Source organism: Panthera onca, chromosome E1 (assembly GCF_046562875.1).
Source record: "Panthera onca isolate mPanOnc1 chromosome E1, mPanOnc1 haplotype 2, whole genome shotgun sequence".
Classification (NCBI taxonomy): domain Eukaryota; kingdom Metazoa; phylum Chordata; class Mammalia; order Carnivora; family Felidae; genus Panthera; species Panthera onca.
This window is the reverse complement of record NC_138352.1, coordinates 22035944-22061498: the sequence shown is the minus strand read 5'-3', so window position 1 is coordinate 22061498 and position 25555 is coordinate 22035944. Positions and strand designations below refer to the sequence as shown.

The window sequence follows — 25555 nt, the reverse complement described above, 5'->3', positions numbered from 1 at the left end:
CCACCGGGAAGTGGTGAGACGGGACTGGTTTGCCCCACGTTGCCAGGAGGGCACCTGGCAGCCTGGGGCAGCCCATCTAACCACCCCCCCCTCCACCCCCGTTTTTCTTGCTATGCTCAGGCATGGCTGTTGGCGAGCAGCTCAAGTCCGGGAGGAGAGAAGAGGAAAGAACCAGCTGAGGAAAGGAAGACGTCACCCAGACCAGGGGGTCTTGCCTCTGCTGGTGGGAAATGGGGCAGTCTTTACTTAAAAACACGTTTCAATTTCATATATCCGCAGGAGAACAGAAAAGAATCTGATTTAAATGAAATCGACTTAGATCGCAATTCATGTCCATTCAACAAGTTGTGCTTAGCTGTGATCAGTCAAGTGGGGGAAAACGTACGTGTGCTGTGGAATGTCACCTGGGTACCCATCTTTCGCAATCCCGTGGAAGTCAGTTTCAAGTTTTGGGAAGATGCTCTGGATCCATGTTAAAAGACAGACGGATCTGGGTATGTTTGGTTACATCGGAAAACCAGATGGTCATTTAGTTGTACTGTTTTGTTCTCAAGAATACTTGAAGCATGGTCTTGGGTCCCAGAGGTACCACTGTACCTTCAGCCCCTGGAAGGGTCCTAGACGCTGAAGGAATTCAAGGCAGAAATGTGCCTTTAACCGTTCGTGCCTTTAAATGTGCATTTAAAAGGGCCTTGGTCAAATACGAGGCAGAACCTAGCCTGGTCCTACTGTGAGGGCAGAAATAAGGCAGATGAGTGAACAGGGCAAAAGTAGTAGTTTTGGTCTCAACTCGTGGGCTGAACTTATAAAATGACTTGCACTTGGCCATTTTGGCAATTCCACATGGTTCCACTTCATAAAACAGAACCGTCTAATACCCAGAAATGCCCGACTATAGAATGGAATGCCAAGAGAGATAGTGAGCTCCCCATCACGGCATGGATTTTAGTAGAGGTTTGAGATCAGGGGCACTGTAGAGACGATTCCTGAATCGGGTGGAAAATCGTCTCCCAACTGTGGAAACTGATTCATCCTAACGATGGTTTCCACGTCGTTGATTCTCAAAATATTTGAATGCAAGTCCTTTTCGTTATTGAGAAGTCCTCATGAAACAGATAAAAGGCAGTTAAAACCAAAATGAGGCATAAATAATATTTTCAGCATATCCATTTTTATTCATCCCACCAGTACACACAGGAAATTCACTCTGCTCTGTACTGGCTGAAAACGTTGACCTCAGGAGCACAGGCATCATGGAAAGAGCTGAGGATCCAGGACCCCAAGTCCCTGGGTCCACACAACCCTGGGCTGCCACTCCCTACCCACGCGGCTTAAAGCAAGACCCTAATTAAACCTCACTCTCCTAACCTGCAAAAGGGTTGGCTAACACCTGATTTGCCGTGGGGTTACCGAGTGTTCCACGGGAAGTGCTTTGGAGTGACTTCCATCCACAGGAGCCGCTGTCGTTAATTACCATCTCGCTGATGTCATTAGATCGGGTTGGTGGGTAAGAGATGTCTAACGGCGGATGGACCGCTGCTCCCTCCCAGCCGGATCCCAAAAAGACCATGGGGTCCCCGGCAACCGACTGGCAGATTGGGTCCTATTCTTTGGAGCAACGGGGCAACCTCTAATGGGGTGCCGGGGGAGAGCTCCGTTTGTGCCCTGGCCCCGCGAGGCGTGGCGACAAAGTCGGGGATCGTGGCTATCCCCACGCACACAAGCCTGTCCTCCACCGAGAGGGGACACCACCCATCTGCAAGGAAATGTCTTCAGAATTCATTAAGAGAGAGCACAAAGCAGGCGTTCGGAGAAGGTCGTGGGGAAAAAGACTGTTTTCTTTACCTTTCGAACGGTGGCCGACGTTACGCGGCTAATGGTCTCCTGCGTGGCCACATGCCCAGGCCAGGCTGAGAGGGAAGCCGCCCCAATTAGGCCCCAGTGAAGGAGGCAGCAGCCCGGCCACCGATGGGGGAAGGAGGGAAGGGAATGCAGTGCATATTAGGTCAGCTGATTACCTCTCTCCCCGCTAATCACCTCGCAGAAAGCCTCAGCAGGAAATCATTTTGTCTCCAAGTGAATCCCAGCTTTGCAGCAATTTTATAATGAAAGAAATGAGGGTTCTCTCCAAGCTGCTCAGGGCATTGTTTGTAGGGAAGAGGCTGCAGGCAGAAACGGAACGGAAGGTGGCGGGTGGGGGGGGGGGGGGTGGTCTGCAGCATCTACTGACTAGGGCACAAAAATGAGCTCAGTGTGGGGTGTGTGTGTGTGTGTGTGTGTGTGTGTGTGTGTGTGTGTGCACGTGGCGTGGGTGTGTGCAGCGTGCATTCACGTGGTGGGGGGCACGCGCGTGCGCACTGGTAAGGCAATAGTAAGGCAGGGTGAGGGGATCAGGAGGCAGCCGAACCCCTCTTCTTCCCTTTGACTTTTGACTGTTGGAGTTGCAAAGATTTTATGTACTTTTGGGAGTTCCTTAGCGAGTCATAAAGTCAAATAAATAAGGCCCCCTCGTGGACGGGGGGGAGGGATATAATTTTACCCAAATGACTTATTTTGGAAAAAAAAAAAAAGGGCTAGGAACCAGGTGGTAGAAATAGGGTCTAAAAAGGCAGAGTCGGGTGTCTGAGGGCAGAAGGAAAACACAAAACCCTGGGGAATAGGGGGGCAGGACAGAGGGACAGGACCTTGAGATCTCCCCCCAGGAGATTCACAACTTTGGTGGAAAGACAAGACGCCCCTGGCTACAAATTGCAGCCAAACCTCCCGGAGCCGTGTGAACCCTGGGCAAGCGAATTTGTGCGTTGCCCTCAACGCACCTAGGCTCCTGCTGAATGTAGGCTGCGGGCCAGAGCAGGATTCAGGCTCTAGAAACAGGTTTGTTCTTCATTTTCCTCTTCTTCCTTTCGTTCCCCCAGGCTCGGCTCTATCCGAGATGAGCTGTATCCTGGCTGTGATGGGGAGGCGGGGGAGGGCGCGGTGCCCTACGAACCCAATCACTCTGCCTGCTGAGCGGTGCTCGGCACACGGCACACACAGGCTCCTGCCCGGCAGCCCCCTCCTCGCCCTGCCCCCATTTTTTGCTCCAGCAGGAGCCCAGAGGGAAGAGTCCATCTGTACAAGGAGACTTTCTTGTGCAAAAGGCGAGGGAGGGAAAGCCATACAAATCAGAGGGGAAAAGAAATCCAAGGCAACGACGGAGGTGAAAAACAGGCCCTTTTACAACATAACCCTGGACGTGAGCGTGCCAGAGAGTAAAGGTATTGGTGTCATTTTTTTAACTTGGCTGCGTGCGTTTATTAATGGCAGACACCCACATCTCGGCAGCTGCATTATTAGAACGGCAAGATGAATAAGGCGAGGTTCATGCTGATTCTTGCTGGAGAGAAGCAGATTAATCCCATTTCAAACAGGCATTGATCACAGAGATACACGGAATGTTAACTAAAGGGCCACATGAAATATGCTCCCGGAAGATCAATAACTCCGTGTCCTCTGTGCTGAGACGGGTAGGGGGGCGACAGGGGAGCCGGAGGGCACAGGGATGAGTGAGAGCCAACATTTGGGAGATGAAACCGGGAGGAGGGGAGCAAACACTGGTCTGGGGGAAGGGGGGGCAGCCACAGGATTGGGAAGATCACGGAAATGGAGGGCGAACAATGAGGTGAGGAAAACAGAAAAGGGAGGGAGAAAGAGAGAGAGAAAGAGCAAGAAAGAGAAAAGGAAGGAAGGATGGGAAAGAGAAAGAAAGAAGACAGAGGAAAGAAGGAAAAGAGAAAGGGAAAGAGAAAGAAAGAGGAAGGAAGAAGGGAAAGAGAAAGAAAAGAAAAAGAGGGAAGGATGGGAAAGAGAGAAAGAAGAAAGGAAGGGAAAGAGAAAGAAAGAAAGAAAAAAGAAGGAAGGGAATGAGAAAGAGAAAAAAGAAGGAAGGGAAAGAGAGAAAGAAAGATGACAAAAGAGGAGGGGAAGGGGACAGGTAGAAAGGGGAGGAAGAGGCAAGGCAGCAGAGAAAAGAAATGCTGGGGTCTGAGGTAAGGGCTGAGAAGTAAACCATCTCGAAGGACAGGAAACTCGAGAGAGGGAGCCACAGAAAGGCCGAGAACGGTGACATTCAAGCCATCCCCTAATTAAATTGGGGCAACTGCTTTTTATGCCTCCGTGCCCTTGATTCGGAGGGAAAGAGCAGCTGTGAGCACTCTCGTGAGGGTAATGACTCCGGGGAGATGGGTGGCCATCAGTGCTTGTATTTACTGAATACACCCCGCAGATTAGCCGCCCTCATGTTAGAATAGCTGTCTGTATGCAAAGTCACATCATGAGCATGTGTGCACAGGGCCGAGGCCCCGCCCCGCAGTCGCTCTGACTGCAGAGGCAGGTTGGTGACTGTCTGTCACCTGGGCTCAAGCAGGGAAGGGGTTAGAGACTAGAGGGAGAGCTCCAGAGGCTGCCGGAGGAGGAGGCATTTGGGATAAAGCTAATGTCGATTACTTGCAGTCTCCGCGATCGGGTGAAGCATTTAGGGTGCGCCTTTCGCGAGATCTGGCTTCTGGTTTTCTCACGTGTACGTTTTCTCTGTCTCTGTGGCCTTCCCCTTCTTTCCCTGGAGAATTCCCACTCCAGTTTCAAAATGTATTTCCTCGTGTGCTGCCCGCTTTCTCAGAGCCCCCTCTGGGTTAGGGAGCCCTTCTTTCCTGCTCCCAGGAACACCCCGATGTCGCTTCTGTCGTGGCATTTAATACACCTCAACGACATTCCCAGATTCTGTTGTCTTTCTGTCCCTGGATCTCATCCATCAGTGTGTCTACCTTCTCCTGAGCTATGGCTACTGGTCCACAGGCTTCTTGTAGACAAAGCCATCTTCCGGTCACCATGGTATCCCCAGTTCGCAGCTCGGTGCCTGGTGCATGGCGGGGCTGGGACAATGCTTCTTGAATTGGAATGCATGGATTCAATCCCGTACTGTCTTGTCCTCATTATCCTACAAACTGTACGACGCACCTCTTCCCAACTGTTCCCCCCCACCCCACCCCACCTCTGCATTCTCAGATCTGTGCGGATCATAGATGGAAACGTGATTCTGACTCCCTCTCGGTCCCCTTGGTCATTGTCCGAATCCTGACCCTGAATTTCTCCAATAAGTCCGTATTTCATTTGATGACGTCCATTGCAAAGTTCAGTCAGCAAATATCGAGCCATCAAGTGTGAAAACACCTGCTAACCACATTAAATTCTGAGGAATGAAAACCATCAAAAGCAAAAGTCTCCTGTTTTCTCACCCTGGCCCTTAAACTAACATTCACATGAACTTTTACATCACTGCTGGGGGAGGGGGGCGTGGGGGGAGGGAGGGGGTGGAGCCACAACTTTGAGCCAAAAGTCCTACGTCTTTTGCACAGGGATTCGCTAGTCTTATGATTCTGGGAGCCACCTTGAGGGTGGGAGCATGGAAAAGGAGAAGTTCAAAGGAGTGGATTTGTTGAGCATGGCTAACTGCATCTAGATCGGTTCAGTTGCATTTCGCCCGTGGAATTTCTAGCAAGAATTTATTTGAAACAAAGTTTGAAGATTATGGGTAATTTGAAAACCAACTCAGTTGGCTGGCCTTTCCCCCAAACGAGCCTATGATCAGAGTTGCCTACACTGCGACCAGAACCACCATCACATGAAAATGTCAAACCAGATATTTATTGACTCTTATTATGGGTTCTTCCAACCAATGGAGGACTGGCCACCGTGCTGCTTTGGTCCTTTTCCTACTCTGATTTCGGATCCCTGGATGGCTCACCCCTGTACGGAGCTGGGAGCCTGATGTGAACGAGGACACTCACCTGCACCAGGAGCAGTCTCCCCAGGAAGCCATCCAGTCGCACGAAGACCAAGGAAGACTGGAAATCCCACTCCTTGACTTCCTGGTTCTCTTTGAAGTAAGTATGGAGATTCTCTCTTCTGTCCTGAAACGTCTGCTTGAAGAAGTTCAAGGTCTCCATGACCACTTGCAGTTTTCTCTGACTTTCTTCCACCTCGCTTCTCAGGAGGCCTTCTGGGTTGAGATAATTAGAAGCCTGGAACGCAAACAGACGGTTGTCGCGGAGCCTGAACACGGTGCAGGACACCCTACGGTTTTCGTCCATGTCCCAACTCGGATCTCAATAACCGCCCGCCATACTTTCCAGAAGCATGCTGTAGGAAGCCTCTGACCCCATCCTGCGTTCTACCAGTGGACTGGGGCCCGGGCTCAAGCCAGACCGTCCACGATTGGCTCAGGGACAGACGGGTGCGTAAAGGAGCCATGGCAAACTTCTGTTGGGCCAGCTTGGGCTGGGAAAGGTGCTCTTTCCTGGGGGATTCTCTCATGACTAGTTGGCTTTCTATAGTAAGGTAATTCAAAAGCAAGAATTCTTTGAACCATAAGTATTCCCCTGTCTCTAAGAGCCTCGATCCTGTACAGCTGTGATGCTTAAGCTGTATGACAGCCGCCTTCGCCACCACAGGGCGTGTCAAAGGTACCCTCGTCCTGGTGATGTTATCTTAGCCTTCCTGTCGGCCAGGGCTGGAGCCAGCCTTATCTTGGGCCTTTGAAGTACACAAACCAGTAAGTCATGCTAGTTGTTTTGTTGAGGCTGGTTTGGATTGGGCTTTCTTTTTTTTTTTTCTTTTTTTAATTTTTTTTTCAACGTTTTTTATTTATTTTTGGGACAGAGAGAGACAGAGCATGAACGGGGGAGGGGCAGAGAGAGAGGCAGACACAGAATCGGAAACAGGCTCCAGGCTCCGAGCTGTCAGCCCGGAGCCCGATGCGGGGCTCGAACTCACGGACCGCGAGATCGTGACCTGGCTGAAGTCGGAAGCTTAACCGACTACGCCACCCAGGCGTGGATTGGGCTTTCTTATACTTTCAACCGGAAAAGTCTTACAAAAATGCCGTGACGGAAGGGTGCTGACCTGGGAGCCAAACAACTGACTTCTGGTCCTGGATTGGGGGACCTTTGGCGACTCAGTTGACCTCCTCGAGCCTTAGCTCACATCTCTAAATATTAATAAGAAATTAATAAGGCTCTCCTTGCCCATCTCACAGGGTCCATCCAAAAATGGCTGAGGTCTTGGATGTCACAGCACTGGTAGGCTGCAACATTCTCCGTAGATGTTAGTTGTTACGAGTTACTCTTTATATATGTTCATTAGAGGTAAAAGAAGCCAATTTGGGAGACAGATCCCCGAAGCCTCATTAAGGCCCCTTGTTCTGTTGACACACAGACTCCTGAGGTTTATGCTGTGCTGGCTGGTGTTCCAAGAGGCCCCGAGGAGGAGTATGGACTATGTGGTCCAAGAAGCTGTTTCCCTGTAGCTCACAGGCCCTGAGTTCATAGCACGTGCAGGGCATGAGCATGTGGGATGTGGCCATCTGGCCGCCCTTTGAGACAGGTCCTCTGCTTTTTCCCATTGCACAGTGGGGAATGTGAGGCACAGAGCAGATACGTCACTTGCCCAGGCACACACGGCTAACCAGTGGTGACTCGGAATTAGGCACAAGGACGCCTGGCTCTCGGGGCAGCATTCTTAAGTGTTGGGCTTCCCTGTTGACCCTGGGCACTGATCACTAAGGAGGTCAAGACTCACCACACCCACCCTGTGCCTGACCCCGGGACTTGGGCAGAGGGGAAAGGAAGACCGGTCCTCCCAAGGATTCTAGCACTACTGAGAACACCTTTGGGAGTTACTGGCGGTGACAGTAACACAATTTAAGTGTGAGACTCCTCCGGACTTGAATGATTTCCCTGCCCTGAAGGAAACGCACCCTCTCCTCTTCCCTGTGACCCGGTGCCAGCCAGCCCCTGGCGGGGGGGGGAGGGGGGGAGGTTGTCAGGAGCCCCGACGGCTAACCTGCTGGATGAGGAGATTGCAGATTTCCTGGAGCAGCACTGTGAGCCGCCCTGGGGAGCGGTAGGACCCGCACGTGGCCCAGATCAGACACACCACGTGGAGCAGAGGCCGCAGCCGTGGTTTCACCTCCGGAAACTCCAGGCTCTCGAGAATCTCCAGGTGGCGGGAGAGTGGCATCAGGTGTGTCCGGATGTCCTGCGCCTCTGTCAGAGCTGGAAGGGATTGGAGATGGTCACCTTCCCCGCTTGGGGCTCATGCCTACCGAGTGGAGCCCTGGTGCCTGGGACGGAAGCTTCCGGGGAGCGGTGGCTGCCATTTCTGCTTAAACTAGGAGGAGAGCAGAGGAAGCTGGTCCCCGAGAACTTTCTAGCTCTTTTTTTTTAATTTTTATTTTTTAATTTATTTTGAGAGAGGGATAGAGCACAAGTGGAGGAGGGGCAGAGAGATGGCGGGGGTGGGGCGGGGAGACAGAGACAGAGAATCCCAAGCAGGCTCCGTGCTGTCAGCGCAGAGCCCGACACGGGGCTCGATCTCACGAACCATAAGATCATGACCTGAGCCGAAATCAAGAGTCGGATCCTTAACTGACTTGAGCCACCCAGGCGTCCCAAACTTTCCAGCTCTTTTGAGGAAACACTGAGACCTGGAGAGCTCTGGACAGCTGAAATAATGGTCTGAGGAGTCTGTCTTACAAAAGTCCCGTATCTGGATACCTCCCTGGCTCTGCTGGCTCCAGTCCGGTGCCCTGTGTGGAGAAGATACTTTGCTGCTGGCCAACGCCATACAAAGTAGATGATTGGAAGGACAAGTTTTAGAGTCAGAAAGATCTACCTCCAAATGCCAACCCAGACGCTTCCCTGATGTGTGACCTTGGGCACGGCGAGTCGCTCTAACCTCAGAAAGAGGCGGAACAGGAGCTAATTTAAAGAATTCTTGCGAAGGTCTGTAGGCAGCACAAGGGGAGTGTCCCAGGAAAGGTCACGTCCCTGATAAACATTTTGCTAATCAAGTATCTCACTGAGCCCGTACCGAGGGGGAGGCAGGTGGGGACAGAGAAATAGCACAGACTGATGATGGCGGGGTTCTGCTGGATCTCAAAGCCAGGAAAATCTCCCCACCACTTCCTTTGACCACAGCCAAGGAAAGATAGGTGCCTTTCACTAGTCACCTTGTGGTGATGGAGAGAAGGGAAAGTAGGAAACCCAGTGGGTGGGGGACTAACTCTGCATATCACCACAGAGGCAGTGAAGAAGCCCACTGAGCAAAGTATCCCGGGAAGGGCCATTTATAAAGTTCTTTCCTGGGCAGATAATCAGGCGCTGTGATGCGTGATCATGGCCTTTGTTATCTTACAGGCTCCGCACTCATTCATCCTAAAGGAAACCCAAAATGTACCTGTTTAGTGAAGGCTCCGTGTGCCAGGCACTGACTCATTCACTAGACGTATCCCATCTCATAGCAGACCCCGGGCAGGAGCTTCGTTACTCTCCCATCACGAGTGAAGAAATTAAGACCTGCCCACCATGCCTAGGGTCTTCTTCCCACGGTTATAGCGGAACAAAAGCAAGATCACCCCAGGTTTGTGGGGCTGAACCCTGGCTTGATGGCCGCGGGGCTCACCCCGCCAGGAGTTTGCAATGCGTGTACATTTGCACTTTATATCTCCAACGGGAAGTCGTGTGTGTGTCGAATGGTTGAAAGTCAAATATCACAGTAAGTTGATGGGAGGGGTTGGTGAGAACATCAAAACCGCCGTGTGGGGGTGGGGGAGACGCAGCTCCAGCAGCCATGCTAATGGGCACATGCCCTAGCGTTCAGACACATGGGGAGGAAGGAGGCTGAGGACATCGGGCCAGAGAACTTTCTCTTTACGATACCTTCCCCCCACCCCCCCCCCCCCCCAAAAAAGCAAACGTACTACGCCAATCCTGCCCCTGGTGGCCGGAGACTAGAATGCTCCTGCAGGGACCTGTTGGCTTCCTTTTTTCCCAAGGTTTCCTTCCACCGCTGACAGTCTTGTTCCACACTGTTTCTCCACCCCTTTAACTCCCCTCTTTACTTTGCATCATTTTCCAATTTGCGCCCACTGATCCAGGAATGTTTCTTTTCCTCTCCTTCTCTTCAGTCCATCAGTGAGCCCAAGAACTACCCTGCTCATGACTAAGACGACTAACATTCATAGTGGGTCTCTTTAGGTTCAAGAAAGACAGATGCTCTTTGGGGTGCCTGGGTGGCTCAGTCAGTTAAGCGTCCAACTTCAGCTCAGGCCGTGATCTCGCGGTCTGTGAGTTCGAGCCCCGTGTCGGGCTCTGTGCTGACAGCTCAGAGCCTGGAGCCTGCTTCGGATTCTGTGTCTCCCTCTCCCTCTCTCTCTCTCTGCCCCTCTCCCACTCGCTCTGTCTCTCTCTCAAAAATAAATAAAAACATCTTAAAAATTAAAAAAAAAGAAAGATGCTCTGAAATTAAATCGGAAATGGGAAAACTAATTGCCAGCCTCCAAAATCTTTTAAAAAATTTTTTAATGATTTTATTTTTAAGTAACCTCTACACCCAATGTGAGGCTGGAGCTCACGACCCCCAGATCTAGTCATGTGCTCTACCGACGGGGCCAGCCAGGCGCCCCTCTAAAATCTTTTTATTCTCAGAAGACCCCATCAAAATTTCTGACCAAGTCTTTGCCTAACTCCTATAATCAAAATTCCTTTTCTTGCATCATCAGAATTGAGTTACATATGTTTCAAGGATTTCTAATTTTGCTGTCGTGTTTATCCGTGATCATGATGACGGTATTGTTTTTTTCTCCTTTCTTCTCATTGCCAGCATTTACTCGACTGCAAAGAGCTTTCTGAAGCCCACCCGGGAAACCAAATCTTTTATAACTATTAATCAAGCAGAATGATTATAGTCTATTAATCTATTAATGTGCAAAATATATTTGGGGCTCTAAATAACGGACTCGTAAATATACTTTTAGCGCGTGTCATTTTATTTCAGGGCCCCGAACGTCAGTCATTTGCAGGTCTCCTTTATGGTAGCTGTCGTGCCTGCATACGACCTGTAATATTCCTTACTGAGTGCTTTTCTCAAAGTTGATGCACATTTTAACCTGAATAAGATATTAGATGAAAACTTTGAATCACTACCACAAACAGAAAACTGGCATCACTTGCCAAAAGCAGTTGCCCTTTGACACACTTAAATTTTTTTTCGGGGCGCCTGGGTGGCGCAGTCGGTGAAGCGTCCGACTTCAGCTCAGGTCACGATCTCACGGTCCGTGAGTTCGAGCCCCGCGTCGGGCTCTGGGCTGATGGCTCAGAGCCTGGAGCCTGCTTCCGATTCTGTGTCTCCCTCTCTCTCTGCCCCTCCCCCATTCATGCTCTGTCTCTCTCTGTCTCAAAAATAAATAAACGTTAAAAAAAAATTAAAAAAAAAATTTTTTTTTCATGTTTTTATTTTTGAAGGAGAGAGAGAGAGACAGAGCATGAGCAAGGGAGGAACAGAGAGAGAGGGAGACACAGAATCCAAAGCAGGATCCAGGCTCTAAGATGTCAGTTCAGAGCCTGACGTGGGGCTCGAACTCACGGACCGTGAGATCATGACCTGAGCGGAAGTCGGACGCTTCACCGACTGAGCCACCCAGCGGCCCCAACCGTTTAACACGCTTTCAAACATACCTGTCCATACGTCTCCCACAATCACAGTGGTGGTGGCACGCATCCACTTTTGGGGACACCTGTCCCATCTGAACTACAGTATAACTTGGGAACAATGGCTGGTTCCTCTGGGACACAAAACCTCTCTGAGAAGCAATAATCGGGGGCCCCCACGAGGGATCTTGTTCCAAGCCAGCTTTATGTGTTGGCAGAGTGATGTCTGTGATAATATTTTAGGGCCCAAAAGGACCTCAAAGACTAGTCACTTACGGCCACTCTCCTCTGTTAGTTAGCACATATCGGAACCCCCACCACTGGGACCTTTATTCCTTGAGCTGAGTGGTTTCCAAACCCCACGCCGTGGGGCTGAGATGGTGGGGCAGGGGTAGACCAGTGGGGTCTGGACACAGGACGGTCCCCTCTTTAACAGAGCAAATGTAGCTTGGTTAGTTTTACATTGTGGACTTCCGTAGATTGTACTTGAAGAAAGAGTTCTGATCGAGGAAAAAAACGTTTGAAAAACCACCACTTGAATTAAGCTTGAATCACATGAAATTACGGACGCTTTCAAAAGCACATTCTGACCTACCATGCTGAAGAGCTAGCGGGAGGAGGTTTGATAGGAGGGAGGAAAGAAGCAAAGGGTACAGACGGCGGGAGAGGGAGCCCCGAGAAAAATTTACCTACTTCTAATCATAGACTTTGCTAACTGCAATTTTGACAGGGGCCGATCTTGTCTGGGGCTCCGATGGCCAGTCCCATCCGACAGCAGGAACAGAAAAAAGCAGAACGGAGCTCGAAAAGGAACAGAGACTTCTTCCAAGGAGCTAGGGGCGGAGGGACTTGGAATCCAGAGGTGAGAGGTCACAACATGCACGTGCACAGTACAACATGGTCAGAGAGCACTTCCACTGTGTCATCCCCCAGCGGCCCAGGGAAGCCTCCGCGGGGAGTGCGGGGGCCACAACCGCGCTCCGCACTAAAGCTCAGAGAGGTTAGGTGACTTTGCCGGGGTCACAGAGCCTTGGCAACGCAAACAGACCACAAGGTGTCTGCTTTCCTGCTTCTAGATTTGGCACTCTCATCACCAAGCTAGACCGTGTAGGGTGGGAGGGCTTCAGAGACTGGAAAATCGCAGAGGGAGAAGACAATTCAGCACTAAACAAGAAATGCGACGCCAGCGGGTTGACGAAAATACTCGCGCGTCCTCACCTGCTACGACATCTCTGCACATGGCTTGGAAAGCTGGGAAGTAGCTGCTGTGGACTCTGTCCAGGAGCCTGGCCATGCCCCTCACCTTTATCGCTCTCAGTTGGTTGTAAACGTGTTCCAGATCTTCAGCCCTACAACACCGTGGAGAGGGGTGAGTCCGGGCGGACATCGCGAAATGCAAGTCACACTGTGATGACCCCCCCCCCCCCCCCCCCGGACACAGAGGGGCCCTGCCTCCGGGTGCTTGCACACAGGCCGGAGCCAGCCCCACAGAGCGGGGCATCTGTTCCTGGAACAGTGAGGGCAAAAGCCTGGGTCGGGGACGCGGGTTCAAAGGGGCAGCTCCGGGAGGTAACGGCAGCGAACACTGCTGTGACCATCTGGCGGCTCATCTCGGCAGCTGGAGGTCATTAGCTCTTGCAGTAAGGTCTGGAAGGCGGGGCGCGGGGGGTGTCGTCGGAACACAGCTGCCGGAGAAGGGCCCGTCAGCAGGTCAGAGGAACGGTCAGTGACGAGGCAAGAGGATGGGGCGTCTCAGCGCTGGGGCACACAGAGGGCCGGAGCCCTACCGGTACGCCTGGCCACGTGACAGGGACACTCTCGTTCAAGGCGAGAACAGGGGCGTCTGCCTCAAACATCTTTCTGTCTCCTTTTCAGTGAAGGAGTACTCGGCACGGCAATAAACAGAAGCAGGGAAACAGGAGAGCCGGAGGGGGAAGGAGTGGGAGCACTAGTCAGGTCTTTCCAGAATCCCTCAGGGGCTGGGACGCCCTGGAGGATGGGATTTCCAGCCCTCCGGATGACTGACTGGGCCCTAGGAAAGGCCGTTTTGCAGGCAGCCAATGGCCAGAACCCCAGATCTTTAACAAGAAGTGTGCATATGGCTTCGACTGTCCACGGAGGAGGGGATAGAGGAGTAGAAGACAAAACGTGACAGAGGGTTCATTAGTTTTATATTTGGTTGAAAGCACCTTTGAAGAAATGTCAGCCGGTAGACAGATCATAGCTCAAGAAAGGAAAGACAGCTAAGCATTTTCCCGCGCTTGGGACACCTGTGTTGACCCAACCAGTGGTGAAAAGTCCCCGGGGGTGGGACCAGACTCAGTGGCTGCCCCTTCCCCCCAGGCCACCATCATCCCCGGTAAGACATCTACGCCCCAGGATTTGAGCATGCGCCTACCTGCTCTTCCAGAACTCCAACTCCGTCCTAGGGGTGGGGTTCTCCCCTTGTAGGAGGGGCTGGGAAGACTCTCTCTTGAGCACCCCCTGGACCCGGCGGCTCCACTGGATTACAGCGGACTCAATGGCATAGATGACTGACTTCTCTGTGCAATCCAAGCTGTGGAAGACACGACAAATCTCCCGGGTCTACTGGAAGTAACTCCAGGTGTCCCCAAAACAGAATTCCAAGTCTTTCAAAGATAGGTGGGAAATTCCACTGAATCCAGGCTTTGTTCACTTCCGTTGGATGACAGACTCGGATCCGCAGTCAATAAAAAGTACAGACAAAACGCTTACGTGTGCACGCGTACGCAATTATTCAAGGTTGGGGGCTTCCCCGGCATCCTGAAGACGGGTTTGAGAACTCTGAATCCCACCGAGCCTTTCTGTCCGTGCAGGAATACACTGGACAGAAGCTATTCGGGTGAATGTCCACCCCTTGCCTGAGTACCCCCAATGTCAGCAAGCTCCCTACTTGACAAAGCAGTGCGATCCTTGGTAGGCCGGCCCGTCCTGGGAGAGGGTCGGTCTCTACACTGAACCCGGAACCACATCTACCTCTCTGCCAATTTCCACAGTTGGTCTTGGCTCTGACTTCTGCAGCAAGAGGAGGTAGGCTCCGTCCTCCTCCACGAGGCAGGGAATCAGCCATCTGAAGGCCACGGGCAATTTCATTCTGGGCCCCCACTCCCCCTCCTACACCTTTTCGAAAATCCTTCAGTGAGGAAAGCTAGAGGTGTTTCGGAAGAGATGTAAATGTCCAGAACATATTTTGGTGGCCTTTCGACAAAGCTTTCATAGACAGCTGTTCATGCCAAGAACCCAGGACATAAGCGACACAGAAAGAGAATCTACCGCCTGGGTGTTTCACGCCAGAAACCCACCTTCGCTTATTTTAATTAAATTCATATTTGCTGAGCAACGATATGTCGCAAGTGATTACAGAAGGTATTGAAAGGAAAAGATACTCACCTCCCTGAAATGTGATCCAGCCTTTCGGGAAATTATCAAATTTGAACAAAGCGAGACAAACCCAGCAATGATTACACACACACACACACACACACACACACACTGAATGTTATTATGTTAACATATAAAAAGGAACAGGGAAAGCGTCATTTGAGTTTATTTATTTCAAAAATTGAATATTTTTATTAAGCCACATTAGGTTTTCTAGTTAACTGGGAAATTGCTTCAGATTATATATGTAGCAAATTACTTCCCAATAGCAAAAACCCATTATAAAGGACATTGGCATTGCACGCGACACTTAGTCTCCAGATCAAATCACGGGCCCTTGAACGTACAACTGTTGACAGTAATACATTTGCAAACTGCTGGCAATATGGCAGACGGCACTCACACCGGAAGGTGGCCTGTTCCCAGAAACACACAGAAGTGCTGGATAGAAGATAAAAAAGGTATCATTTAGAAACCCAGGCTGGCTGAAAAGAAAAAGGAAAAAGACAATCCCCGTGGGACAGAAAGAAAGCCATTCCCCCTCCAAGGAGAAGAGGCTGGGGGTTTCCTGCCCACCCAGACGCGAAGAGGCGTAGACTTCAAACAAAGCCAGATTTGTGTCCGTTTGGGGGAAAAGAAAAAAATCCCAGATCTGACAAAAGTCTCCAGCTGCCAGGGGGAGGAGGGTGCGAACTGTAACAAGAGCCACTGAGGCTGGTTCTGTGACATTACGTGCCGCGTAAATGCGCGCGGCTGTTGCCCAGACCGGACCTGGGTCTTTGCCAAGGATGAGACGCTGTCCTGATGAGCAAAATACTGCAAATCAGTGTGGCTGCTCCCGGCCCTGAACTAATTCTGAGTGGGGGAGAAAAGGGCCATGCTGCTGTGATGGCCTTCAGGGACTTCGGGCACAGGGAGCGAGAGGCACGGGCGGCAATCCGCGGAAAACACGCAGTCCGCGGATGTTGGCAAACGGCTGACGGTGGGCTTGTGCGCAGAACCAGGAGGTGTGCGGAGCCGGGAACGGAGAAGTCGTAAAGAAAACACTCAGATAAACCGGCATCTCCCCTATCTCGGAGGCCCCTACGGCCAGGCTGGCGGTACTTACGCACTGTCGCTGTCAGAATCCACAAACCCCACTTCGTCGGCGCCTGCCGGAAGAGGCAGCACAGTCTTCCCGTTCACCTGCTCCAGGATAACCAGGAGGTCGCCCTGCAGGCCGTGGGCGTGCCGCTGGACATCTTGACATACCACGTGGGGCCAGCCTCGGTGATTCTTCTCATTGGCCAGGACGGGGACGACCACCTGGAACGGAAGCACGCGGGAAGGGAAGGTGGGAATTTTTCTGACGCCTTCAGGAAAGACTATCTTAGAATGGCCCAGAAGGCCACCCGCAACCTTTTGCAGCCCCCCGTGCCGTAGGGCCTACTATTAAGAGCCAACAGTGTGTATTGCCTTGACGTCTGGTAAAACTGGGAGGGTCTCGAAGAGCCCACCTGCAGGTGAGTCCCCTTGGCCAGACAGCCGTCTTCGTCAAGGGGATGGGCGCGGTTGCCGCTTAATTCTGAGTAGCGGGCTTCGACCCCCTGCCAGCCAGTGGACTTCCTCAAACAAGCCAGTCCTATCCTCCCACCGGGGCTGGTGGGCACCCCACCATCTGGATCCCCCCACCCCAAGCTTGCCTCCCATAGCCCCGTGGTTGTTCATTGTGGTCCCAAGCCCAACTCCCAAGGGACACAGTGTCCTCTCCCACCTCCTCCTCTGGGCTGTGAGTCTAGGTAACTGATAAGCCGCCATCAGGATCATCTATCCAATGTCGTGTGCTTGGCCATCCCCAGAACTCTTGGGCAGGAGCCCCTCCGTCATGAGCAGGGTGAATAGGAGGCGATTGAAAATGTCAAAATATAGGACGAATGTGGGTAAGGAAGCCCATCTGTCTACAGGTGTTATGACCAGGGCGTGTTAAAAAAGCAAGCCAAGTTGAGGATCTTAAATCTACCTGTAGGGTGAACATTAGTTGGTTTGGGCCACCCAGTAGGGTTCCTCTTTTTTTGGTACTCATTTCTAGGTCCAGAGGCGGGATGTGAACAAATCTGAGCCAATGCGAGTCAGGCCAAAGTCTCGCATCTGAACTTTTTGACGAAGAGAGTTTTCTCTTTTCTAGGAGTCCAGAACGATTGTGGCCACCTTGCCAACATATGGAGCCTTAGAATAAGGCCAATATGGGGGTGCCTGGGTGACTCAGTTGGTCGAGCGTCCGACTTCGGCTCAGGTCACGATCTCACGGTCTGTGAGTTTGTGCCCCATATCGGGCTCTGTGCTGACAGCTCAGAGCCTGCAGCCTGCTTCAAATTCTGTCTCTCTGTCTCTCTCTGCCCCTCCCCTGCTTGTGCTCTGTCTCTAAAATAAATAAACATTAAAAAAATTTAAAAAAAAAGAATAGGGTCAATATGCAGAAAAGACACTTTATAGATGGAGAAAAGCCCATGTCCTCTGACATCATTAGAGCTCCTGAATCAAGCCGCTCCAGAATTTTCTTAGCTACTTCACGTGGAGGTTTTGATCACTAGCAACTTAAAAAGTTGTAGTTGATAGAACCTACTAGGAACATCTCACAGCTGAAGGAAAGGGATGAGAGAGAGAGAGAGAGAGAGAGAGAAACCCAGATGATCGGGAAATGGGATAAGGAAGAACCAAGGAAATAATGACAATAGAAACTCATATGGCTGGTTGGGTTCTATGAATGACCAGAGTCCATGTGGCTACGAAATGGGACACCTAGACCTGGCAGGTGAAATCGAAGAGGGTGAGCCTTGCCTGGCCTGTCTGGAAACAATCACTGAACTGAGAATTTATAACAGCAGGTGGACAGGGAGTGCCAACAGAGAAGATGTCACAAATCAAGTCCCACTCATTCATGTTGAGAAAGGATGCTCGGGGTGGGGTGGGGAGCGGGGTGCCTTGGCGGCTCAGTTGGTTGAGGATCCAACTTCAGCTCAGGTCATGGCCTCACAGTTTGTGAGTCTGTGCCCTGCATGGGGCTCTCTGCTATCCATGCAGAACCCGCTTCAGATCCTCTGTCCCCCTCTCTCTCTGCCCCTCCCCCACTCGCACACACTCTCTCCCCAAAATAAACAGACATTTATTAAAAAGAAAGAAAGAAAGAAAGAAAGAAAGGAAGGAAGGAAGGAAGGGAGGAAGGAAGGAAGGAAAAAAGGAAGAAAAGAAAGGACCCTTTTGGACCCAGGGCAGAAGGCCCAAGAGGAAAGAGAGAATGAAGAGAAATATTCTTAGGATCTCAGAGGCAGGGACTGTATCTCATCTGGTCTTTTTATACCCACAGTCCTCCATAAGGCCTGGCATAGAGGAAGCACTCCATAGAGGTTCACAGAATAATTGAACGTACACGGTCTGAAGAAAAACTGGTAAGTGAGCTTGCACCGGATTTTTGAGGGCTCTGAGTGAGAGAAAAATAATGAACGTGAACTTTCAATGAAACGAAAAGCTACTCCTTCATTTATTCAATAAATATTTATTAACCATCTATATGCTAATCGTGTTCTAGGTGCTGGGAAGGTATGTCAATGAACAAAACAGACAAGAATTCCTGAGCTCATGAAGTTCAGGGGAGAGACAGTCCATCAACGGAACGTTCTGCAAGAAAGGATAACAACAAAGCAGGGGAGGACGATCAAGAGAGTTTACAGTGACAGATGGACTGATTGGTGCAGGCTTGATTGAGAAGGTCACATTTAAGCAAAAACTGGGGAGGACAGGGAGAGAGCTGTGCAGATCCTTGGGGGACGTATATTATAGACAGAAGGTAGCTGGCTATGGCAGTTGGGATTTCAGAGAAGCAAAGGCTGGGGACAGCAATATCAGAATCAGGTGGTTTGTGAAACTCTGGGGTGGGGAGGTGTGAATGACTGCTCCCGAGAATCTGAGGACAGATAGAGAGGAGGGGGTGTCCAAGCAGTGAGCCCAAGGGCTCTCCAGTGTTAGGAAGCTGGCAGGTGCCATTGATGGAAAGGAGTGGCCATCGCGACGTCAGAAGACTGGTGTCCTGAAAGCCAAAGGCCGCTCACAGGTCCAACCAGAAGAGGACTGCTGAAGCATCCGGCGTCCTGGTAACGCCGACGAGCTCTTCACTTTGTCTTCCATGCGACGTGGGGGTGACCGCAGGCTAAAACAGGAAGAAGATGGGGCCCAGCGAGAACAGACACGAATCCCAGGCATTCTGCCGTCGAGGGGACCACAGAAAAAAGGACGAGAGCTGCCAGGAAGAATGAGGATTCTGTCTGACGGGAGTTACCTGGTGGGGAAGGAAAAACCAAGAATGTAGGAGAGAGGGGAGAATCGTTGGCGTGACCTCTTCAAGGAAACGAGAATGGACGGGATTCGGAGCAAAGGTGGAGCTTTTAGTCTTGGGGTTGCCACCAGGGGACGGCACACGGTCCTTCTGTAGCAACAGGAGAAAGAGGTCCCTGATGTGGGATCCTGAGGGGGTGGTTTGGAATGGGAGGTCTGGGAACAGCCACAGTAGAGAGGTAGGCAACATCGTTAGAGGAGGAAGTTTCAAGGACCCCGGAGGCCGGCTTATTGGAAGGATCCTTCCAACATCTGATGAAGCAGCCAGGTGGTAAGGTAGGAGTGATGTTGGAAAGAGGCGCAGTGAGCCGGGGGCAGGGCCGTCAGTACATGACGCAGCAGTGAGACGGGAGAGGGCGGGTTTTGTCTGATGGCGTAAGATCCAAGCGGAGGTTTTTCTCCACGAGTCTAGAAGCAGCAAGGAGGAGCGAAGGCTCAGAGATGGAGAGGCTGTGGGGACAGACACACAGCTGAGTCCTCCAGGGACAGCGGGGATGGGTTAGGGCCAGGTGACAAGGAGGGGTCAGAGGAGTGAGGACGCTTTTCAGTGGGGTATCGAGGGACAATAATTCTTGTCCTGTAGGGCAAACCTACAACACAGCACACCATTCCGGGTGTCCTCATGTACTGTTTCTAAATTCCATGACCGTCCTGCATGATCGTTTGACCCTGGCCGCAGAGGTCACATGACAATGATGCATTGCCCAGAACCGGGATTCGAACACAGGCCCATCAGATTCCATATCCCACGCTCCCTCCCCCAGACACAGAACTTCAAAATGGCACCCAAGTCTCGGACCTCGGGGAAAATAACCTGGCAGCAGTGAGTGAAGTGGCCGGGAGGAGGAAGAAAACTAGCAGGAAACTCGTTACTAAATTCTGTCAATTCCAAGAAACATTGCTTGGATGCCTTTTTTAATTACTTTATTTAATCTATCTATCTATCTATCTATCTATCTATCAATCTATTATCTATCTATCATGTATGTATTTTGAGAGAGAGAGAGAGTGCACACACATTCAAGCAGGAGAGAAGGGGCAGAGAGAGAGAGAGAGAGAGAGAGAGAGAGAGAGAGAGAGAGAGAGAGAATCCCAAGCAGGCTTCATGCCCAGTGCAGAGTCTGACACCAGGCTCGATCTCACGACCCAGGGATCACGACCTGAGCCAAAATCGAGAGTTGGACATTCAACCGACTGAGCCACCCAGGCGTACCTTGGATGCATTTTTTTTTAAACCCTGTACTAGTGTAACAAAATAATGTTAAAATGTATAGCTTCCTCCCTCGTTGGGAGGAATCGTACCCCACACCCACGCCCTAACACAAGAGGGCTTCTCTCAGCCACAAGGGCTCCTTTGGCTTGAGTGAGCTGAGTCGGGTGTGGGAGGATGAGGGGAGTATGCCACCAGGAGTGAAGCTGGCCCACAGGGGGAGAGGAGAGGGGGCAGGAGCGCTGGGAGGGAAGGAGGGGCTTAGGGGACAGGAGGTGAGCTGGAGGCTGTAACTGCCCTCGATCAGCAGGGCGAGTAAAAGAAGTATGTGAGGGAACAGTGGTTGAATGGCCTATGGATGGCTGTTAGCGGCTTCGAGAAATGCTAAGGCCTGAAGGTAATCTAAAAGTAAATATTTTATTTGGATTTTAAAAACATAATACATTTACCTCGTGCAAAATCTGAAAGTGCAAAAGCTTCCCAGTGCGAAGCAAGCATTCTATCTGCCCCTACAGCTCAGTCACCTAGTTTCTCGGGCCTGTGGATTCCTCTGTTAGTGAATCTGTCCATCCTTCATCCCTCTCTCCCTCCCTCCTTCCCTCTTTTCCTCTGTTCCCTCTTTCATTCCCTCCTTTTTTCCCTCTTTCCTTCCTTACTACCCTCCTTCCTTCCCTCCTTCTTTTCTTCCTTCCTCCCTCTCCCTTCCTCCTTCCCTCCTTCGTTCTTTTCTTCCTTTCTTCCGTTCCTTCCTTCCTTCCCTCCTTCCTTCCCTTCCTCTTTCCCTCCTTCCTTCCTTTCCTTCCTTCCCTTCCTCCTTCCCTCCTTCCTTCCCTCCTTTCTTCCTTTCCTTCCTTCATTCCCTCCCTCCTTCCCTGCTTCCTTCCTTCCTTCCTTCCCTTCCTTCCTTCCCTCCTTTTTTCCCTCCGTCCTCCCTCCCTCCCGCTTTCCCTCCTCCTTGCTTCCTTCCCCCTTCTCTCCTCCCTCCCTCTTTCTTCTTTTTAGCAGAAATGGTAGCATACTATACTATAATTCTGCACCTTAAAAAATTATCTTAAATCGCAGCACTCTTCACACTAGCCAAGAGGGGAAAGAACTTCCCTCCATGGGTGAATGGATACACAAAAGGCGATGTATACATAAAATGGGATAGTACTCAGCCTTAAAAAGGAAGATGGTTCTGACACCTGCTACAACCATGGATGAACCACGAGGACATTATGCTAAATGAAGTAAGCCAGTGACAAGAAGCTAAATGCTGCACGACTCCATTCACATGAGGTACCCAGAGTGATCAAGGTCATGGGAACAGAAAGTAGAATGGGGTGGGGGGGGGGGGAATGCCAGGGCCCATGGAAAGGTGGACCTGGGGGTTTGTTTAGCGCGTACCGGCTTTCAGTCATGCAGGATGGTGGGGGTTCCCGGGGATTTGCGGCACAACAGTGTGTGGGGAGTTCACAGGTGTCAGCCTGTACACTTGGAAATTATTGAGAGAGTGAATTTTATCTTGTGTGGTTTTTTTTTTCCCCACAATAAATATAAATTACCTTAAGGACTGTTCCCTAGCAATTATTCCTTTTATCTATTTATTTTTTCAAAGTTTATGTGTTTGTTTTGAGAGGGAGAGAGAAAGCACGAGCGGGGGAAGGGCAGAGAGAGAGAGGAGAGAGCGAGAATCCCAAGTCGGCTCTTCCCTGCTACCACAGAGCCCGACGCGGGGCTCAAACTCATGAACTGTGACATCATGACCTGAGCCCAAGTCCAACACTTAACCAACTGAGCCACCCAGGCGCCCTACCAACTCTTCCGTTTAATTATAGCCGGACCTTCCTTCATTTGCCCGGTCCCCTGTCGATAAACATTCAGTTTGTTTCCAATCTCGTTCAATGCACCAATGAAAATTCTGGAATGTTTGAGGGCTTGGATTATTTTACAATTATGTTTGCCCGCTGGATACATTTCCTCGGGCCTGATCCTGCTCTGAGATTGACCCGCTGCCCTCCACACGTACTAAGTGTAGCGCCATGTCTGAACCTTGGCTCAGTCTGCTCCCAGTCCCTTGAAACTTACCTTGACATCCATTTACCCTAACCTTCCTTCCTGTTCAGGAGCCAGTTCGACACCTGAGGCTAAGCGTGGCTCTCAGACCACATGCATACCTCTCTCCTCTGATCACAGTGGCACTTCCTTCTGTCATCATCATTCACAAGGGGACTTGATCCAAGCTTAGATCTCTGTAGTGAGGGTGTTCAGACAATGCACAGCAGTAAAGCCATGCTGGTTGTTAAAAGACTGAAGTGCATCCTGATCTACTGAGAAACCTAGCTTCTCTGGGCTTCCCGAGGGTGACTCTGTCCCCCGTGCTCCTTCCCTGCCATAACCCCTTCCCAGAGCTTCCTGGTAAAGCAACTAAAAGGCTAACATCTGGCCTAGCAGGGAGCCTCCAGGACCCGGCTCCAGCACTGGGGCCAACTCTAGGTAAATTCTACCTCCACCCCAGGCGTACGAGTTTTCAATACAGCAAAACCTTGGTTTGCGAGCAGAGCATAATTCGTTCCAGAAACATGCTCGTAATCCAAAGCACGAGTATATCAAAGCAAATTTCCCCATAAGAAAGAGTGGGAACTCAGATGATTTGTTCCACAACCCAAAAATATTCATATAAAAATCGCAATACTGTAAATATAACACAAAATAATAAAGAAAATACATAATACAAAGAAAAAGAAACAAATTCACCTGCACTTACCTTTGAACACCTTCATGGTTGGTGTGAAGGAGACAAGAGAGAGGAGGGTTATTGTGTAGGACGACGTTCACTATCACTAACAGAATCAGGGCTATCTATTGGCTCGGTGGAATCTTTTTCTTTTTGTGCAACCGTAACAAGGAACCTATCCAACGACACTTGCTATTGCCTCCTTTTGAGGATGTCGGGGAATTGTGACATTGCGTTGACAATCACCCACAATCCCACAGTGAGCGAAAGAGAGAACGAGATAGAGAGAGAAAGAAGAACCATTGGCTCTTTGTGATCATGTGACAACCCGCGTCGCGTACTACTTATGTTGCAAGACATTGCTCGTTTATCAAGTTAAAATGTATTAGAAATGTTCGCTCCTCTTGCGGAACACTCGCAGAACAAGTTACTCGCAATCCAAGGTTTTACTGTATTTGAAATAGAGGATCAATTTCATGGGTAGGATTGTGTCTTCTGTTTTTCTGGTATTCCCTATGGCCTCTATCACACAAAACAGCCTCCCCAAACACACACACACAACTTACAGGGAAAATTACTCCCGTTCCAGAAAGGTCTAAATGTCCCAAGAATCTCACCTTGGGCACCCTCTCTGAAATCTGCACTGTCCCCGCTTTGCCTGTGGCCTCACACAAGTACTCTATAATCCACGACTCTGGACATCTTCCTCCCTGAGCTCAGGGCAGACCCCTCCCCCCTCCAAACACCTGTGGGCACCTGTTGGACATTTCCAAATGGATGCCCCAACTTCTTATCTTGGCACGTGGCTGACACTGGGTATTCACGGATGAGGTGAAATCAAAACCAAACCACCTCCCCCTTTAACTCCCCTCGTAGGTAAGCACTGTGTATATAGAGCCTTTCACTTCCGTTACCTCCCTGACCCCATAGAGATGACCCCTTGGTCACCACTGTTTGTCTTTCCCTGTGCCTGTTTACAGAGGGATTAAGAAATGGTCAGGACCCACCAGGCCCTCCTGCCTCCAGCCTCCCCTCGACGTTGGCTTGGTCCCAGACCGGGACTGGAGGAAATCGGAGCCCATTCAGCTTCTCACTCTGACCTGGCCCCTTCCCAGGTGGCCCCAGCTCGCCCCCAGGTCGCACGTGGGCTCTGGGCTTGGGGCCCCTCCCCTCTGGCCCCGCCCCCTGCCCCGCCCTCCGGCTCCGCCTCCCCTCCGCCTCCCCCTCCCAGTGGCTGCCGGCGCCCCGCAACCTGCCCACCCTCACCTGAGAGAACAGGGCGGCCAGATGCTTCAGAGGGGCGGCGGGCACGTCCCCGCACAGCACGGCGCCGCGGAGGCTGCGGGGCCCCGGCGGCTCCGGCCCGGTGCGCAGGAAGAAAAGCCCCTTGGCGCGAGGCGGGCCGGCCTCGGGCCCCGCGTCCAGCCCGGGTCGCAGCGCCAGGCCCCCCGGCCCGGGCCGCACCACCAGCAGCGGCTGCGGGCTCCCCGCATCCTCGCGGCCCAGGAAGGCGTGCAGCAGCCGCTCCGCCTCGGCCGTGCCCGCGCAGCGCTCCCAGGCGCCGGCGGCCGGCCGCAGGCTCCGGGCCACGTAGGCCCCCAGGAGTCGCAGGCGCGGGTCGGCGCCGGGCTCCGGGTCCGCTTCCTCCGCTCCCGGCATCGCGCGCTCCGGCAGGCCCCAGCGGTTTCCCGGGCGACGCGGACGCGGCCGGGGCTCCCGCCTCCGCTGCCCTCCTATTGGGCCGGAGACTGCTGACCACGCCTCCTTCCAGGCTAGAGAGGTAGGCGAGGGACGCGGACGGCAAGGGGCGGGCTCGCGTCGCTGTTGCTAGGAAACCAGCCGCCGCTCCTGGTTAGTGCCTGCTCTCTCGGATTGCAGGTGCTCAGGGGTGACCGTCCAGAGCCCCGGTTTATTGACGGGGTGCGTGGAGGGGGAGGGCAAGGATACAAATGCTGTTAAGGGTCTTGCTGGCTAAGGTCAGATTAAATTCTTTAGAGGACTCCAGACACTGAAAATATGCTGGTTCTCCCGTCTACTCCCCAAATGTGCAATTCAAACTTGAAAAAACGATGTCAAATCCTAAAATAGATGTAAGCGAACTCAGTGAATTTTTAAAATTTCTTTTCCGTGATAACTTACATACTTTAGAACGGTGTTTATGTGGCCACTGAGCATTTGAAAGGTGCTGGTGCGACTGAGGAACTGAATTTTTAATTTAATATTAAACAATAATGAAATAATAATGAAATAATAATTTTAGATCAGCTTCAGAATTTCAATGTCAATTTTTTTAAAAAAGATTTTTTTTTTAGGGCCCTGCTCTGTTCATGCCTT

The 25555-nt window shown here is 51.4% G+C and overlaps 1 protein-coding gene across 1 annotated transcript in view; it reads right to left on the bottom strand.

Annotated features, from left to right (window-relative positions):
- Positions 1-24897, bottom strand: part of DNAH9 (dynein axonemal heavy chain 9) — a 329272-nt gene extending 304375 nt beyond the window's left edge. The window contains exons 1-6 of the mRNA XM_078437738.2: positions 24488-24897; positions 16036-16232; positions 13924-14082; positions 12744-12874; positions 7879-8090; positions 5826-6059 (exon numbers count right to left, since the gene is read on the bottom strand). Coding sequence (XP_078293864.2) covers positions 5826-6059; positions 7879-8090; positions 12744-12874; positions 13924-14082; positions 16036-16232; positions 24488-24880 — 1326 coding nt within the window. The 5' untranslated portion in view covers positions 24881-24897. The remainder of the gene's footprint in view (positions 1-5825; positions 6060-7878; positions 8091-12743; positions 12875-13923; positions 14083-16035; positions 16233-24487) is intronic.
- Positions 24898-25555: the final 658 nt, after the last annotated feature.